The 16,820-nt window shown below is 33.4% G+C and overlaps 1 protein-coding gene across 2 annotated transcripts in view; it reads right to left on the bottom strand.

Annotated features, from left to right (window-relative positions):
• LOC122397499 overlaps positions 1 to 16,820 on the bottom strand; it is a 111,530-nt gene that overhangs the window by 68,299 nt on the left and 26,411 nt on the right. For both annotated transcript variants that reach the window (XM_043396681.1, XM_043396682.1), the window contains exons 2-8: positions 15,978 to 16,217; positions 12,962 to 13,092; positions 11,127 to 11,769; positions 8,181 to 8,982; positions 7,442 to 7,519; positions 5,326 to 5,531; positions 3,957 to 4,192 (exon numbers count right to left, since the gene is read on the bottom strand). In XM_043396681.1, the coding sequence (XP_043252616.1) occupies positions 3,957 to 4,192; positions 5,326 to 5,531; positions 7,442 to 7,519; positions 8,181 to 8,982; positions 11,127 to 11,769; positions 12,962 to 13,092; positions 15,978 to 16,217 (2,336 nt within the window). The remainder of the gene's footprint in view (positions 1 to 3,956; positions 4,193 to 5,325; positions 5,532 to 7,441; positions 7,520 to 8,180; positions 8,983 to 11,126; positions 11,770 to 12,961; positions 13,093 to 15,977; positions 16,218 to 16,820) is intronic.

Genomic DNA, 16,820 nt, shown 5'->3' with positions numbered 1-16,820 from the left:
ATGCGTTTATGGGGGATTTTCAGTCTCGAGATACCACACAATGCACTTAATAAGCAACGATATACGAATTATTATATTTAGGGGTTGAGACAACCCCTAACTCTCTACTAAAGTTCCCACTTCGTTAATCCTATTAATAAAAATATGAATTTGCACAAAGTTGTCTTTGCAGTAGAGCAGTCTATTGATTAGGGCACACTAAATACGATTATCGTTGTCGAAATAAAGAAATTAAGAAACACAAGTGTCACAGTTTAAATACTGTCCTATAATGATTTCTAAAATTTAAATGTCTATATAAAGATTCTACGGTTAGAATTTTATTATATGAACAATCCACGGTTTAATTGTTGTTCGTAAAATAGTTTCACGGTTCATTCGACGATTCGTTTCTCCATTGTCGAACGTGGCTTGTTCCAGATCTCGCGGCACACACTTGTTGTGTACTTTTCACGCATTTACGGACACGAGACTTTTCATAACACTTTCCTTATCAGAGATTTCGTGTTTGAATTACGATACGGATACTATGTTCACGAGTCAGATAATATTATTCTGTCGTCTGTGGATTTCACGAGGCACACTGACTGGTTTCAGACCAGACGGTACGCCAAAGGCTTCGGTAATCGATCAGCTTATCGTCATCGAGAACCGTATGGCGTTGTTGGTTGACGTTTCAGTATTTTTAGTTGCAGCGGAATAAATTTCTGTGAAGTCTATTGGCGTTTAATCTAGAATCTACTTCTAAATTGTGGGACAGGTTGACTATTTTTCTCTGTTTGATATGAAACTTTCGTGTGATATGAACAAACTTTCATTTTGTTCAACAATATACAATAAAATACAAATTCTATAATCTATTATCATGGAATTTAGAATCAACTTCTAAATTGTGGAATAGTTTGTCTACGTTTCTCTGTTCGATATGAAATCTTCGTGTGATTTCAACAAACTTTCATTTTATTATTCTGTGACTGACGAACGTTTTCGACCTTCACGAATTCTATAAAAGAATCTAATCAAGTGAAAGTATAATGTATAAATAAGAGAAGAAATTTACAAAAATGTGAACCGAATTGTATTGTAAAGAAATAATAAGTGACTTGCATCAATAATTCATGCTACGATAAAAGAATAGAATTAAGTATTTAGTTATATTTATTCATCAGGGAAAAGAAACCAGTTTGGTTATTAGCACAGCATTGTCAACGTGCAAACAATTTTAGACGAAGACTAATAAACATCTTTATTCAAAGGAAACGCGTGGAAATGGACTCGTTTTTAGAAACAGGGAAACTCGGTTATTGGGGACTGGAGATTTTAATTACAGTTATTTCTAGTTTGTTAAAAACACTACGTTGTGTATTTTATAAATTTCCAAATCAATATTTAGGATCTATATTTCGTTTGTTATTTTTTGTTTGCAATAGTAACGTTTTATTTTATATTCAAGCTCTCAAGAAACAATTCATCAATATTTGACTATAGGTGGCTCAGTTATCGTCGTATTAACCTTCTAGTAATTAATAATATAACAAAAATCATAATTCAAGATCACAAACTTTTTTTTTCCTTTACTTCTTTCCGTTATTTAATTCTGATTGTGTTACATCGTAGCCATAGTGATGCCAATGTTTATGCTTTACTAAAAATTAGAAACATAATGCTTTTACTGAATTGTTAATAGGTATTTTAATGAGAAAAATTTTAAATATTAAAGGTGGGATTTTTATCCAATATTGGAACATCAGTTTGTTTCTTAAAAATTAAAATACATAGGGTGTTCACGTTATTATCAGCCATTGATTTTTTCAAAAACTATTATATTTAAAAAAAAATGAAAGAGAAAAAAGTTCCTCAGGTTCTTACGACCAATAGGACAAGTATATATCAATTTTGCACATTTACAATATTTTTCGAGAAATAAAAGTGACCTTCAATTTTTTAGTAGAAGATCTGGAATAGAAGAAAGATTTTGAATATTTCGTATACATACCTGTATTTTAGTTTTTAAACTATTTATATCTTTGGAAGGTGTATTGTAGATAATATTTAAAAAATTGAAGGTCACCTTTGTTTCTCGAAAAATAATACAAGGTCCTATTGGTCACAAGAAACTGTAAAACTCTTCTCCCTCTCATCTTTTTTTAATTAGAATAGTATTAAAAACAATCGCTGGCTAGTAATAGCATGAACACCCTATATGTATAATTAACTGTTATGTTTACAAAAAAAGTAAAATTATTTTTTCACACTGTTGGGAAAAAAATTATTATTAAACGTGACTGTCCAAAAATGTCCAAAAGACGTAACTGTCACAAAACTTGCAAAAATACTTGCAACATCGTTACATAATTTTATAAACTCGTCACGACGAAAAAATGTACCTGTCCGTAGGATCATCAAGCGACTCGAGCACAGGTAAACTAATTTCTAGCGGTGCAGATAGTGCTCCCACTTTCGTTAAAATTCTTATCGTTCTATCTAACAATAAGTGTTATATGCATACACTTGGATATCTTCAGCATGATCGTAATTCAGTAGACGCTCTTGTAATATCGTAGAAACCCCAGCTATGGATTTACGAATAATCCATTCCATTTTGAATTAATGTGCCCCGGGGCACAGTGTCGAAACAAAAGGATCAAAGTTTCATTTACATTCACGCGAGCACGCGATTACCTGGCTGGCACGCGAGTGTATAAAACATAAATGCGGGGAGGCGGGCGCGAAAGCGAAATGTTACTCACTCATACGATAATTAGTCTGTCTACGACTATTAGTTATGGCTGTGCCTTTTAAAGATCTAGAATACAAATGTGCCAGCAACCGCGGATTTAATACCAATCCTATTCCACTATCGGTGACCCATGTGCACCAATTTTCACGAAACCAAAATGTTTATCAAACCCAGTTAAGAAATTAATCAGAATTTGTTTCGTGCAACCTATTTGTTTCACCAGAGAAATCAACCCTATTACAATCCACCCCTCATGCTGCCATTTACGTGCTCATGAATCGTTAAAGGTGTAAAAAAATATTTGAAATAAAAGTTGTGACAATTCTGGAGAACTATAAGTCTTATTGACTACATATTGGCTATGTTATTGAACTACATATTATCTGTCAAAAGGATCCACTATTCTGAACATTGAAAAAAAAAAATTGATTCTTATCCCGTTACGTTGTCTTGAGGTTTTAAAAAAACATGTTTCAAACGAATTAGATTGAAAAGAAGGAATTAATATTTTATACAATATGCTATACATATAGTAAATGTATATTGTACAAATTATATACTTAGTATATTTTTTTGTATATAAACATCTGCAACTATAAAAATTTCTTGCACAAAAATATACAAAGGTAAAGGTGTATTTGAAAAATGAAAGTAATAAACAAACATACTTATAAATAGTTAATGATACGAAAGAATATTTGAAAGAAAAGTTATAACAATTTTGGAGAATTATAAATGTATGCAAAAAATTTAATATAATCCATTGTTCCAATTGTGTGACTTTGAGCGGGATTTTTGAATTTAATTTTTTATCGATGATTTTCTACAAGTTTAACCCTTTTGCAAACAGTCTCTCTGTATTTATTGGACAATATACTTTTATCGCTATGAATTTATAAAAATTGATGGCCTTGATAAACATGATTCATTCAATTACAGTAACATTTATATATATTCTAATTTTTAAATACACGTTAGTGTTTTGCGTTCCCTTAAAACGTTTATAAAAACTTTGAACGTCACTAAAGCATGTAACAAGTGAAATTTGTATAATTGCTAGAGTTATGGAAGTTCCCAAGATTTGGCAATTATACAACTCACGGGGGGATTCACATTTAATTATATTTTTATTTTTGCAACGTTTCACCGAGCGTGATAAATAGCAGGGTTGAGTTATCGATGGAAATGAAGGTAGAGTAAATTAAAGCTGACGTACCTTGAGCATCAAATTGCCTCCTTCTGCGTAGCATGGTTCTTCCTTGAGAAGAAACGGGACCTGTTCTTCCATGATTATCGTCGTGCGGCTCGTCTTCCCCTGCACTTGTTGCACTATCACGTTGCACCACTTCGTCGCTTCCGATCGTCGACTGTAAGGCGCCACTTCCGTTTCCGCCGAAGAACTTCACTTTTCTCGCCAGTTCCACGTACCCGTGAAGACCGGTCTCGCACAATCTGCTCGTTAAAAACGAACGACCGAAAAATGCATACGCGATACAACAATTTCACACTAAATTCTACAAAAAGATCCGTACTGGGAGTGTTTAAAATTTTTCTTCGCTTATTATTTAATATTCAACTCGTGAATGTTTCGATTGACGCGCGTTATCGGTATTTTTTATTATCGTTCTACTTCCTTCCTCGAGACTCGAACTTCGTACAAAGAATTTAAACTTCCCCAATTGTTTCTCCGTTCATCGATTATACTGGTAATGATAAATTATTTAAAGATTGTGCCCCATTCGCGTTTATGCCACCTTAACATAATCAAAATCAAATATTTATCGCCACTGATACTGAATTATAGAAATTGCATACTTAGACTGTGGATGTTTATGCATTTTAATTCTCAAAAAACTACAGAATGCACTCAATATACAAACATATAAGAAATACTTAAAGTAAGATACGAATTATTATATTCAGAAGTTGAGACAAACCTCTACAAAGCTTTCATTCCAGTAATTCCATTAATGAAAATATGAATTTGCATAAAAATCCGCAGTCTAATTATAATTATAATTTTCTTGGCTTTGACCGAATAATTTTAAATATTATCAATTTTTTACTTGCAATGGATCAACGTGCTTACCTGAATCAATGAAATCATTTTAGCAGGATGTTAATAATTATTGTTACATTATGTGCACAAAGATCCACAGTCTACTCATATTGCAATAGCAAGAGTTGCCCACCAGTCAAATTACTTTTCAAATCATTCAAATGATTAAAAAACTGGAAACTCCTGATACTGTTTAATTAAGAGCTACTTAACATGTTCGCTACCACGCGTTACGTATTTGTGACAACGACGGATATCCCTGTAAATAAACAAAGTATAAACTGTCGACCACCGTCACATTGTGCAGAATACTATATTGAGAATGTTAAATACATTTTATTTGTACATATGATTGAAATAATCAAATAAGGCTAACAGAAATATAGCGTGGTATGTGGCGGATGATTTTCCAGCTGTACGGTGGTAGCGAACGTGTTAAGTTGGTTCTGAAGAAGAAAAGAATTCCGATTGTTTCAAAGATGGAGTAACCTTTTAAAGAACCGCTCGATTTAAATTACCCACGCACCTGACGCTCTCACTGCCGCTGCTCTCGTATCTGGCGCTGCTGTTCGATTCTCGCCTGGTCCTCGTAATGGCGTCCCTTATTCTTTGAGACGCGGAACAAGAATCGCCTGTTTTTCGCGGAAGAGCCGGCGTTGGTTCGCTCTCGCTTTCCCTGGGACTGTATCTCGATGATCTTGTGCTTAATGGACTCGCTTCGGGCGACAAATGCTGCAGAAACAGATTATTTAAAAAGATTATTCAACAAATTTATATTGCTCGTTATAACAAAAACATATATGTATAATTCTAGAAAAAAATATCTTGGATTTTTTCTGATATGTAATTGTAATAAATATAATCTATGATTTTGAAAACGATAAAATAGAAATTTCAACTCAATTTATCTCAACAATTTATAGATCACACGTATATAATTTTTAAGTACGTTTGTAATGGAAAATGTACGCATATATCGTGGTCCACGGTATAAAAAATTGTTAAAGATTTCGTTTCATAATTTTAAAATTCCTTGTTTTTTTCTAATTAAATTCTAACCTTCGATTAATTTCAACATAATACTTGGGACATTTAATTGTTTTAGAACTAAGGCTGCCATCTTAATAATCATCGTCGTTTAAGTGATTCTAAGATGTTGAATCGTGCTATTGTCAATGTCGACGATGAAACGAATATTGTAAATTATAATACAATGAATAATTCATAATCTTTGTTCAGATAAAACGTATAAACTACTTGTTGAAGCAAAAGCTTGAAGACAATTTTTTATCCACAGATATTTTAAATGCACGAAGAATAAGAATAGATTTACACAATTTCTTGTTTAATGAACCTTTTAAGTAGGCGAAACGGGCGAAGAATGATTGCAACATTATTCTTACGTCGCGTCCATTGTGTCACTAGGAGCGTTCATTAAACGTTATATCTCTTAAAGCAGAAATTATGTCATTTGAAAGAGCTTCAATAATACAGATATTTACTATAACATGAAATTTACGTATTATGTATGTATAAATCGTTTACTAGAAGAGTTGATACTTTCATGTATAGTACCAATCACAGAACAATTAAAAAAGTGGGTGGAGTATGTTCTAGATGGAGTTCAGTTGATAGACGTGACCCTGTTGATGTTGTTAGGGTACTGATTAGTCCAGTAATTTCATACTTATTAATTCCTTCGGTAGATCTGGTACTTACATTCGATACTAACGATCTTACCAACTTTAATGATCTTGAAGTATGTATGTTAAACGAGAGAGATTCATGAGGGTTCTGGAATGAAAAATAATGGCCGTCCACTCTTAATTTTCAAGGCATGATTATTAGAAACTTTGATACTTTTCTGAGACTTAACCTAGATATAATCTGGGGCACTCATAAACTTCGATTAAATAAATAATTTAAAGTAATAGTCGAATATAGGTCTGTTTTAGATTTAAATTTCAATAAATAAACAATTTTAATTACAAAAATAAAACAATTCTTAACCATGGATTGAGGATACTTAATTTTTCCCCGTGTATCTATTTCAAGGTCATTGGAGACAATGAAATCGTATTATAATTATAGACTAGCTTTGATAGTCCATTTTAGTACAACACTTATGTTCTTTTACTTTTAATAAGGATAGTTGCAATAGTGGACAAGTATGTGAGCACTTGTCTAATCTTACTTTGAGGAATAAAGATCGTTTTAATATTCTCCCTTTTTAGAATATTAATAATAAGAAACAATCATGTTTTTTTATGTAGAGAAGCAAAAGGAGGGTTTTGTTTTCTGTATCCATGTTTGTGTTTTTCTATTTGGATCACTCTTGATTCATGGCGATGTTTTAACCAAAACACATTTTCTCAGAAAATACAAGCAATTATTGGAAATTATTTAACAACCTAACATCAATAGAGACATAAGCTGTTAACAGAACTTCATTTGGAACATACTCTTTCAAGTTCTTTATTCATTGTTAAACTTAATCTCAATAAAGTGGTCACCACTAGTTCGTATGAAAGAAAAAGTCCCATTATAACTGTAATTAAATTTCTTACACACAAATTACTAATACTACATTTACTGAAAAAAGTTTTCACGCAACATGCCGTCATGTTGATCGTAAAACTTACACTGGAGCATCGTTTGTTCGGAGTGTCATCAGTGTCGTCGGGATTGGAAAACTCCTCCTTTGAAATCTTTCGCCGCACCTGAAATAAAAAACAATCATAAAGAGAAAAATATGCAAAACCTCGTTTTTCGTCGAACAAATATTTTTCTATATTTTAAACTAAGAAAAATAAATTTGGACAGAACCCATGAATCGCGATGACATTATAGAAATACTATAGCAAGTGTTGGATTTAGCAGTTCTCAATTGTCTAAAAATTAAATGTTTATATCGCAAAATTTTACTGGGACTGTTGCTTCACTTGTAGCCAAAATTATTTAACTAGTTGTTACTCTTAAGATCAACGTTTCCTTTTATTTAAAAAACTACCTAGAGCAAAATAAATTTTCTCATCTCGATCTTCTATAACTTCTGTCGCCACGAAACAGTTCAGAAATACTAAAACAACAAATATAGCGTTGCTCCAGTCGTATATGCATCTCTTAACCCTTTGATCATGAGGCTACTCACTCGTTACCAAGGCTTATATATAAAAATCAACACATTTTTGCATTCACGAGGTATTATCACTAAATTTAAACAAAATTAAATAGTATACGTTTGCAAAAATTATTTGGGATTAAATTTATTTCTCGAAGCTCGTTATTGGAACACTAAGAAACGAAACACAAACTTGCTGAATGAACAAATGTGGAAGACACTTGGTAGCAAGTTGCAAGTCCTCGACCACGTGTACTAACCACTTGGAAATCGTCAGACTTCTTTCCGTGCCCGAAGTCCGTCGCTTTTCGCTCGTTCGCTTCAAAGTCGGTGACATCCGTTTCATTCTCCAGGAAGCTTTCAGCGGATTCCTTCATAGAGTCCGTATTGTTCTCGTTCTCCGATACTTGTTCCTCCTCGTGCAACAGATCCACCACCTCTTTCTCCGCATTAGCCACCTCTTGGCCTCTCTTGACGCCCTCTCGATCCTCGATCAGTTTCTCGTCGGCGGGATCGACGTCGAGCATCGTCCCTTCTTTGCCCCCCGCCTCGATCCTCACTCTTTCATTCTGCTCGATGTAAAGACTCTCTTCGTCCCGTCTCGACGGTTTTCCATCCAGCATCTCCTTGCTCTCTCTGGCCGACGCCTTCGTCCTTCCGTACTCGTGCGCCGTCAACTTCGATCTCGACGTGGTTGAGACGCCCACGCGTTCCTCCGTCCTCTCTTGCTTTTCCTCTTTGCCGGATTGCTTTCCTTTTGCAGCCACGACCGCGGTTGCGTTCACATTTGAATTCCTGCTGTCCCTACCCACGTCCTCGCGGCTGCTGTCCCGCCGGGATACTCGAACGTCGTGCTTCGAGTCCTCCTTACCGGGCACCGAGCTTTTCGCGTCCTCCTTCGCGTCCTTGCGGCTCGACTTCCAAATCGAGCGTATGTCGTCTTTGCTGTCCTGCCGTTTCAGTTTCTCCTCTTTGCTCCGGGGCGATAGCAGCTTCGGGATCAGGCTCGGGACGCTTATGTCCTCGCGACTGCGTCGTAAGTCGTCGGTGCTTCCTCTGTATCTGTAAACGATCGGTATCAGTGGATCAGTCTTCAACCCTCTGTACTCCTATGTCGAATGTGACTCGACATCAGTTTTTATCTCAGGAACAAAGAGATATACACTTGAAAATTACAAAATACAATAATTTTTAATTAACGTAAATTTCAAATAAAACACTTAAAAGCATTGGGAGCAGCTAGTAAGAAGATTGAAATATAATTCGATATGCAAAGGGTTAACAAAACCAATACTCTAATAAGTAAGATAAGTCTCTGGTGAAACGACTAGTTTGTTAGCACAGAAATCTGAGGTTTTCAACAACGCCATTGGGCGAACAACAAGTATACAAATTCCAACGTTTGGTAGCCTTAGCAAATTCAGGGCAGAATTCTCGAATTTTTACGACCAGAAAAGCTGTATGTTATCATTCATTTTGATTGATAAAAATGAATTTCGTGCAATATAAAAATATGAATTGAGGAGGTCCTGTGGGAAACATTGTAAGTGCCAAAATTGAGAAATTTTGTACCCTAAATTATTCTTAAAATATTCTATATATTCTCGTTTAAGTACCATATTTTTTTATAAATAGTTTTGATAGTCATTTTTGGAGAAAACAATATATGCAAGTGTCATATGTGACAGATATAAGGTTCTACTATTTTAAATTGGAGCACGTTGCTAGTTTCTCAGTTCCAGTTCCTATACTATAAGAATCTAGTGTTTTGAGCTATTTTGTTTCAGCTACACGATTACTATTAACGATTTTTATCGTTGTTTAAGGATTATTAGTGGATCCTGGATCAAACGCCACAATTTTATGCTCTTACGATTAAAAGAGATGTGCATAATACTCGTTCACTTTTAGTGGAACTGTAACCAAGTACAATAAATCTCGATTTTAAGTGACAATTTTTGTATTGGGTTCGAACAATAGAATCTCCCCCACACTGTTTACGTTTATTCAACGTGAGATGGATCGAATTTTAATGAAAATTAATTTCTCATTGGTAAGATTCAAACACGACAGTAATATTCCTGACTATTTTTACATATGTATATGTAATTTGAAAGTTTCACAGAAATAATTCAAGTAATGTATAATTAAAAATAATCAGAATGTTACTGTCGTATTTGGATTCATTTTTATGGAAGAACCTCATTAGTTTATTATTTATATTCTTCTAAAGATATGATGACAAATATAAAAACTATTAGTTTGCATTAATTAATTCATTTTTATGGGAAAACCCCTCCAATTTATTATTTATATTCTTCCAAACATATGATGAGAAATATAAAAATTATTAGTTTGCATTGATAATTCATTTTTATGGGAGAACCTCATCAATTTATTATTTATATTCTTCTAAAGACACGATGACAAATATAAAAATTATTAGTTTGCCATTAATGGTTGACAATGCTCCAAATGTGAAATTTTTTAGAAATCCAGTATAAAATTTGTTTAATGTTTAAATTATTTTTATTTAAACCCATCTCATTATCAAATACAGCTTACGTAAATTTTCTTTTTACCGTTCAGTTATTGTTAGTATTTTTTTATTTAAAATGATATTCGAGTGGGTTTATAAATACACTTAAAAATGAACAGCATCGTAAATTCCATTTCGAGAAATGCTACGTAAGCGAGAGCCAGAGTTGCGCAAAATGCATTTTTTCGTACCCCACTTAAATATTTATTTTAGGCCTTAAACTGAAAAATCATTCAAATTTCTATTCATTCGTGAGAATTACGATGCCTCTCTTTTAAACGGATTCAGACCTGAACTTTGAACGTTATTTTCGATTAGGTTTTGCCATCTTGTTTTTAAGTAAAGAATCAATTTTGAATATATCACGAAATATCAATGTTTTATAAATATACATTATACGTTACAAAATTACTGACTTAAATATCATCTACATAAATATAAAAACGAATTTTGTATCAAAGTTAAATAGCAAGAGATTAATAATACTGAATAATGCAGATGTAAATAGATAAGTAGAATGTACGAAAAAACATTTCAAGCCAAATTGTTCGCTTCAAGTAAATCACACTAACAAGTGAGCACAGTTTCTGCGTGAATTTTATATGCATAAATAACTGTAATTTACTTTTAATTAATACTAAAACATTGACTGGTAAGTTAGATGTACCTTTGAGGAATGAGAGAACGTTTTGGAGACTCTTGAGGGCTTCTAATGTCCTCGAATTCTTTGGAACTTCTTCTAAATATAGGGATATTTGATTTCCTCTCTCCATGCTTGGCTTGGCCTAACTTAATTTCGGACGACAGAAACTTGGACAGTATCCTCGGCGGTTTTATCAAAGAAATCCTCGGTGTAGCTTGCTCTTGGGTAGCGGTCTGCTCTTCCTGCTCTTCGTTTCTCGTTTTATTGCCGATCGTTACAGTAGGTCGGTCGCCTTTCTTTGATTTTATGGCATCCGACGATGGCACTTCCTCTTCGTATTTACCGTGTAATCTTTCGGGACGTTTCGAGTTCGTTCGTTCGCCGATATCGGCCCGTGGCGCGGATCTTTCAGGAAAAATCGCCTCGTTTCTCGTTACCGCGTCCCTCCGTGGATCATCTTTCCTGGAACCATAACAGTCCTCGACATGCTCGTTCGCCACCCGGCTGACTGGTCCTTTATCATCGGTGCTCGGTGCTTCCCCGACGACGGGTTTTACGATTTCGTTCTTCTCGGCGGTTTCTCGGTATTCCTGACGACGGGACGGTAAGCTTCGATATATGCGCAGCTCCGGTGATTTTCTCGTCGCGGTCCAACGCGTGGGTGGACCTGCATATGGAAACATAGCCGATAATTTATTTACCTAAGCGTTATAAATATAAAATTTTGTTCCAAGCCTCAGTACGATCAAAATATTAGAATATTTGTTTCTTTGTTGGGAAATCACTTGAAAGCGGCTGGAAATATTTCTTTTTAATAATAAATATTTATATATATAATAATGTTTATCGTATTTATTTTAATTGGTTCGATTTTAAGTTGTTTTAATTAATTTAAAAATGATTTGAGTCCAAATTGATAAATAAATTATATTTATTATACTGTGATATATACATATATTAGAAATAGTGTAGTATAAATTAAAAATAACAATGCAGGTAACGTTTGTATAATTTTGTTGGACGAAAGTGTAGAAACAGAGGAATTCATTAAACAATATTAGTGGCACATTTAAAATGTTAAAAGAAGAGTATAATGTTATAATTTGTAAACTATGGTGATCAATGTATTAGTAGAAAAAAATGTTTGAACTATTCGTGCTTATATGTTTTGGAGAACACTGACTTGAAGCATGAAGAATGTTTAGATATGTATGGTACAGTATTTCCTACTAACATATGGTATAAATTGTACCTACCATTCTACTAATTATTTTGTAAAAACTATTTCATTGCGCTCCATTGGACTGTAGGCTTGCATTGAAACAAAAGATAGTTACTTTTATTAAAGAAAAAACCTGAATATCAAATTACATTTAAAACACTTTAAATCTATTACATCATATTCTGAGCAATTGTTTGAAAATTAATATCTAGAATATTAATGCTGTATAATATAGTATTTTACATTGCGTAATAAACAATTCTGTAATTAGTACAGATGTATACATATAATGATGTACTGCAAAATATTATAAATGGAGAGAGCAATTCAGTGGGGGAAATGATGTATAATGATATTCAGTTTGCATAAAATTTAATAATATATCAAGTAATTGAATTTAATAATAATATGAGGTATTGAATAGCAGGAAAAAAACAGAAATGTATGAAATTAGTATGGACAATGTTACAAAAACGTGTTATTCGAGAAACAATATAATAAATTAGTAATAAAACAATATAATAACAATGTGATAAGCATGCAATAGAACTGATATACAATAAGAAGAAGGGAAGAGAAATATAAACAATAATTGCGATAAAAAAGAAAGTAAACAAAATATGTATAGCAAACGTACCGTTGATAGTCCAAGCTCTTCGAATGCTATGTTTTAATATTTCCACAGGCGACGCCGATGGTTTTCCGCTTATAGATCCTTCGGACACCGAATTTCCGTACGGCCATTTGCCCGTAGCAACATGCAATTCCCTGAAATAATAAAAATTCAAAATGATAATAGTAATCGTCATATCACATAGTACAATCTTAATATATTGTCTGTCAAAAAGATCCACTATTCTAAACGTTAAAAAAAAAATTGATTCTTATCCCATTACGTTATCTTGAGATGTTAAAAAACACGTTTCAAACGAATTAGAATGAAAAAAAAGGAATCAACATTTTGTACAATGGCTATGTAATAAATGTTCATTGTACAAATTATATATTTAGTATATAAACATCTGTAATTCTAAAAATTTCTAGCATAAAAATATACGACGATTGAAAAGAATAACTTCACAAGTTAAGAATTTATTGTCATTCTTGTTTACGTGGTGGTCCATAAAATGTTAGAGCAACTGTAAGAGCGTATTTATTCTTACTCATTTGTACTCTGTTTATTTTTCAAATAAGTCAAGTGTTCTCACAAGGAACCATCGCGAACGGTCCGGCTTCGATTTTGATGAAACTTTGTACACTTATAAAGCAGCCAAAAATAATCGACACGTATTTTTTTTCAGCTGCGGTAACTCGAGTTTAAGGGGTGAAACCACCCCTTGAAGTTTTGGCTCGAAACAGCTATCTCGAGAACGGAAAGACATACAAAAAAATTGTTAATGGGTGAGGTTGACGGTTTCTTATGTACAATAACATGGTGTTAAAAAATTTAAAAAAATACAATTTGTTTATAACAAAAAAAAATTGATTAACCTAATTTTTCATTTTATTGAAATTTTCATAATGACAAAAAATGACGAGCATTTTATTCCAAATCCATTGGTATGCGATTTTTTAAAATTGCCTCCTACAGTTTTGCAGATTTTGATGATTTACATCTTGCGCGCACATCCATTATGGCAGTAGCCGTTCTAACTTTGATTTTAATGAAGCACTGTAGGCTTGCACTACTTCTAGATGACAAAATCGGGAAAAGTACAAGAATACCAATTTGTTGATGGAGGCTTCGTTAAGAAATTATTAAAAAATTAAATTAAAAAATTTCAAATCCTCCAGGAAAAAATTATTTTCGGTTGCGGGGGCTAATTACAATCATTTTTGGTCAATACATATACCCACGAAATCCTACGCACTTTCGAGAAAAAAATTCCTAATCGAATATGTAATTTATGGCCAGAAATGTTGTCCGAAAATTTCATGCGGATCTTTAAAATGTCATAACTTCTGAACGCATTGAAGGATTTTAATTTTCAAAAATGCAAACGACGCGTATTTTAATCAAGAATACGTAGAAATCGCAAAAATATGCAAAAAGTTGATCCTTGACCCTGCAAAATGAGAAAAACCCCATAAAAATGGTCCAATCTTCAAACAGCCATAATTCCTACAATAGTGAATATATTTCAATGAAACTTTTTTCTGAAGTAGAGCTCATAGGTACCTACAAAAAAGTATTGGCCAACTTTTTTGTAGGGCGTCAAACAAAATTATTAAAAATGAAAAACGAATTTTTAAGAAAAATCGACAGGGCGTAGGTGCCTAAATTTTTCAGCGAAAAAAAAAAATTTCAAATCGTTCTAAAAAAATTATTTTCAGTTGCGGGAGTCAATTTCAATCATTTTTGTTCAATATATATACCCCTGAAATCCTACGCACTTTTGAGAAAGAAATTCGAGAATGTGTGAAATTTTTCAACAAAATTAAAAAATTTCAAACCATTCTGAAAAAATTATTTTCGGTTGCAGGGGTCGATTACAATCATTTTTGGTCATTACACATTCCCCCGAAATCTTGGGCATTTCGGAGAAAAAAATTCAGTACGGGCGAAACTTTAAACGTTAATAATTTCTTAACGAAGCCTCCATCAACAAATTGGTATTCTTGTACTTTTCCCGATTTTGTCATCTAGAAGTAGTGCAAGCCTACAGTGCTTCATTAAAATCAAAGTTAGAACGGCTACTGCCATAATGGATGTGCGCGCAAGATGTAAATCATCAAAATCTGCAAAACTGTAGGAGGCAATTTTAAAAAATCGCATACCAATGGATTTGGAATAAAATGCTCGTCATTTTTTGTCATTATGAAAATTTCAATAAAATGAAAAATTAGGTTAATCAATTTTTTTTTGTTATAAACAAATTGTATTTTTTTAAATTTTTTAACACCATGTTATTGTACATAAGAAACCGTCAACCTCACCCATTAACAATTTTTTTGTATGTCTTTCCGTTCTCGAGATAGCTGTTTCGAGCCAAAACTTCAAGGGGTGGTTTCACCCCTTAAACTCGAGTTACCGCAGCTGAAAAAAAATACGTGTCGATTATTTTTGGCTGCTTTATAAGTGTACAAAGTTTCATCAAAATCGAAGCCGGACCGTTCGCGATGGTTCCTTGTCAGTTGACAAAATCATACACAAACTGCACAGCTTTAATTGTAAATAACCGAGAAAAATTAATTACACTTGCCAATTATAAATTAGAATTATCGTAAACAAAATCGAATAGGGCACATATACATATATCATCACATTTCCAGACGTTTATAATTAAAATTTTTTGGACACTCCTCAATTTAATATTTTACTTTTTATTATCATCTTTGCTTCTGCCGTATTTTTCAAACTTTTATAATTTCAATTCATTGGTTACATTATACATGCATTTGCTTTAAAAGCGATGCAAACTGTAAGAGTCGAACCGTGAATAATAAAAATAATTTAAGACAAAAATTAATAAATTATTGTAAATTCCTTACTATTCGATACTTTTTTTCACACGACAATTAGAATGTATTCTTAAAATTTGTCTGCTCATTTTAGGAACCCAGTGCACGTATACAATTTATGAGACCAAAGACAGGAATGTAGCAGCGATCGACCAGTGAAAACGAAAGAGTAACGATGGTAAATCACTCACGCGATTTTGTAGCAAACGTTACAGATCCATTCGACGTCTTTGTTATCGGTAAGGCTCCTGACCTCGATACGGCATTGTCTGCACACTCTGTGCCTGCAGCGTGTACACGGAGCGCCGGTGTTGTAAAATCTACCAAACGGTGCGCCGCATCTGGTACATTTACGTCCTTGGTACGATAGTTCACCCGACGCCTTCAGAAGTCCCCTCTTTCGAAGGTACTGCAGATCAGCCTTCAGTCTTCTGCAAAACGAACAATTTTTCCACTATCTTCTTGCACCTCGACCTACCTGCTCTAACGAAAATTCTCGCGCACCGATCCAAAGAAAACCAAACACACGAATCATTTGCTTTCTCTGTAAACGACATTCAGACAAATCACGTTCGTTGGAATCTCTTTAACGCGTCGACTGTCACTGTTATAGTTTTCCAACAACGTCCTCGAAGTCTGTTCAAATTTAGGCATCGGATGGGGAAAAGGGCGCATACGTTAAAACTCCATTTCCGAGAATATCGATTTCAGAGTCCTCGTTAAGGCTTCATTTAATAAAATGTGTGTATATTTTTTTAATTTAGCTCGTTTACTGTTGGGGATAAAAAAAAAATAACAAAATTTGTAAAACTTATTAAATTTTTCTAATCGGGAGTTAAAAAGCGATACAATATGATATAAATTTTGTTAAAATTCTACCAACCCGGGATAAACTAACTCGTTTTTTTCATAATTTTTGTTACATTTTTAAGGTGTATAACAGTTATTCATCGGTTGGAATAAATATGTCTTTCATAATATGTCTTTCACCTCTGGGAAAAATTTGAATGGGAGATTCTGGAGACCAAAATAAG

The sequence above is a fragment of the Colletes gigas genome, unplaced genomic scaffold, assembly GCF_013123115.1.
Source record: "Colletes gigas isolate AHSC1104 unplaced genomic scaffold, ASM1312311v1 Colletes_gigas_Sc00009, whole genome shotgun sequence".
NCBI classification, from domain to species: Eukaryota; Metazoa; Arthropoda; class Insecta; order Hymenoptera; family Colletidae; genus Colletes; species Colletes gigas.
The sequence above is the reverse complement of the archived record's forward strand: the minus strand, read 5'-3'. Positions and strand labels throughout refer to the sequence as shown.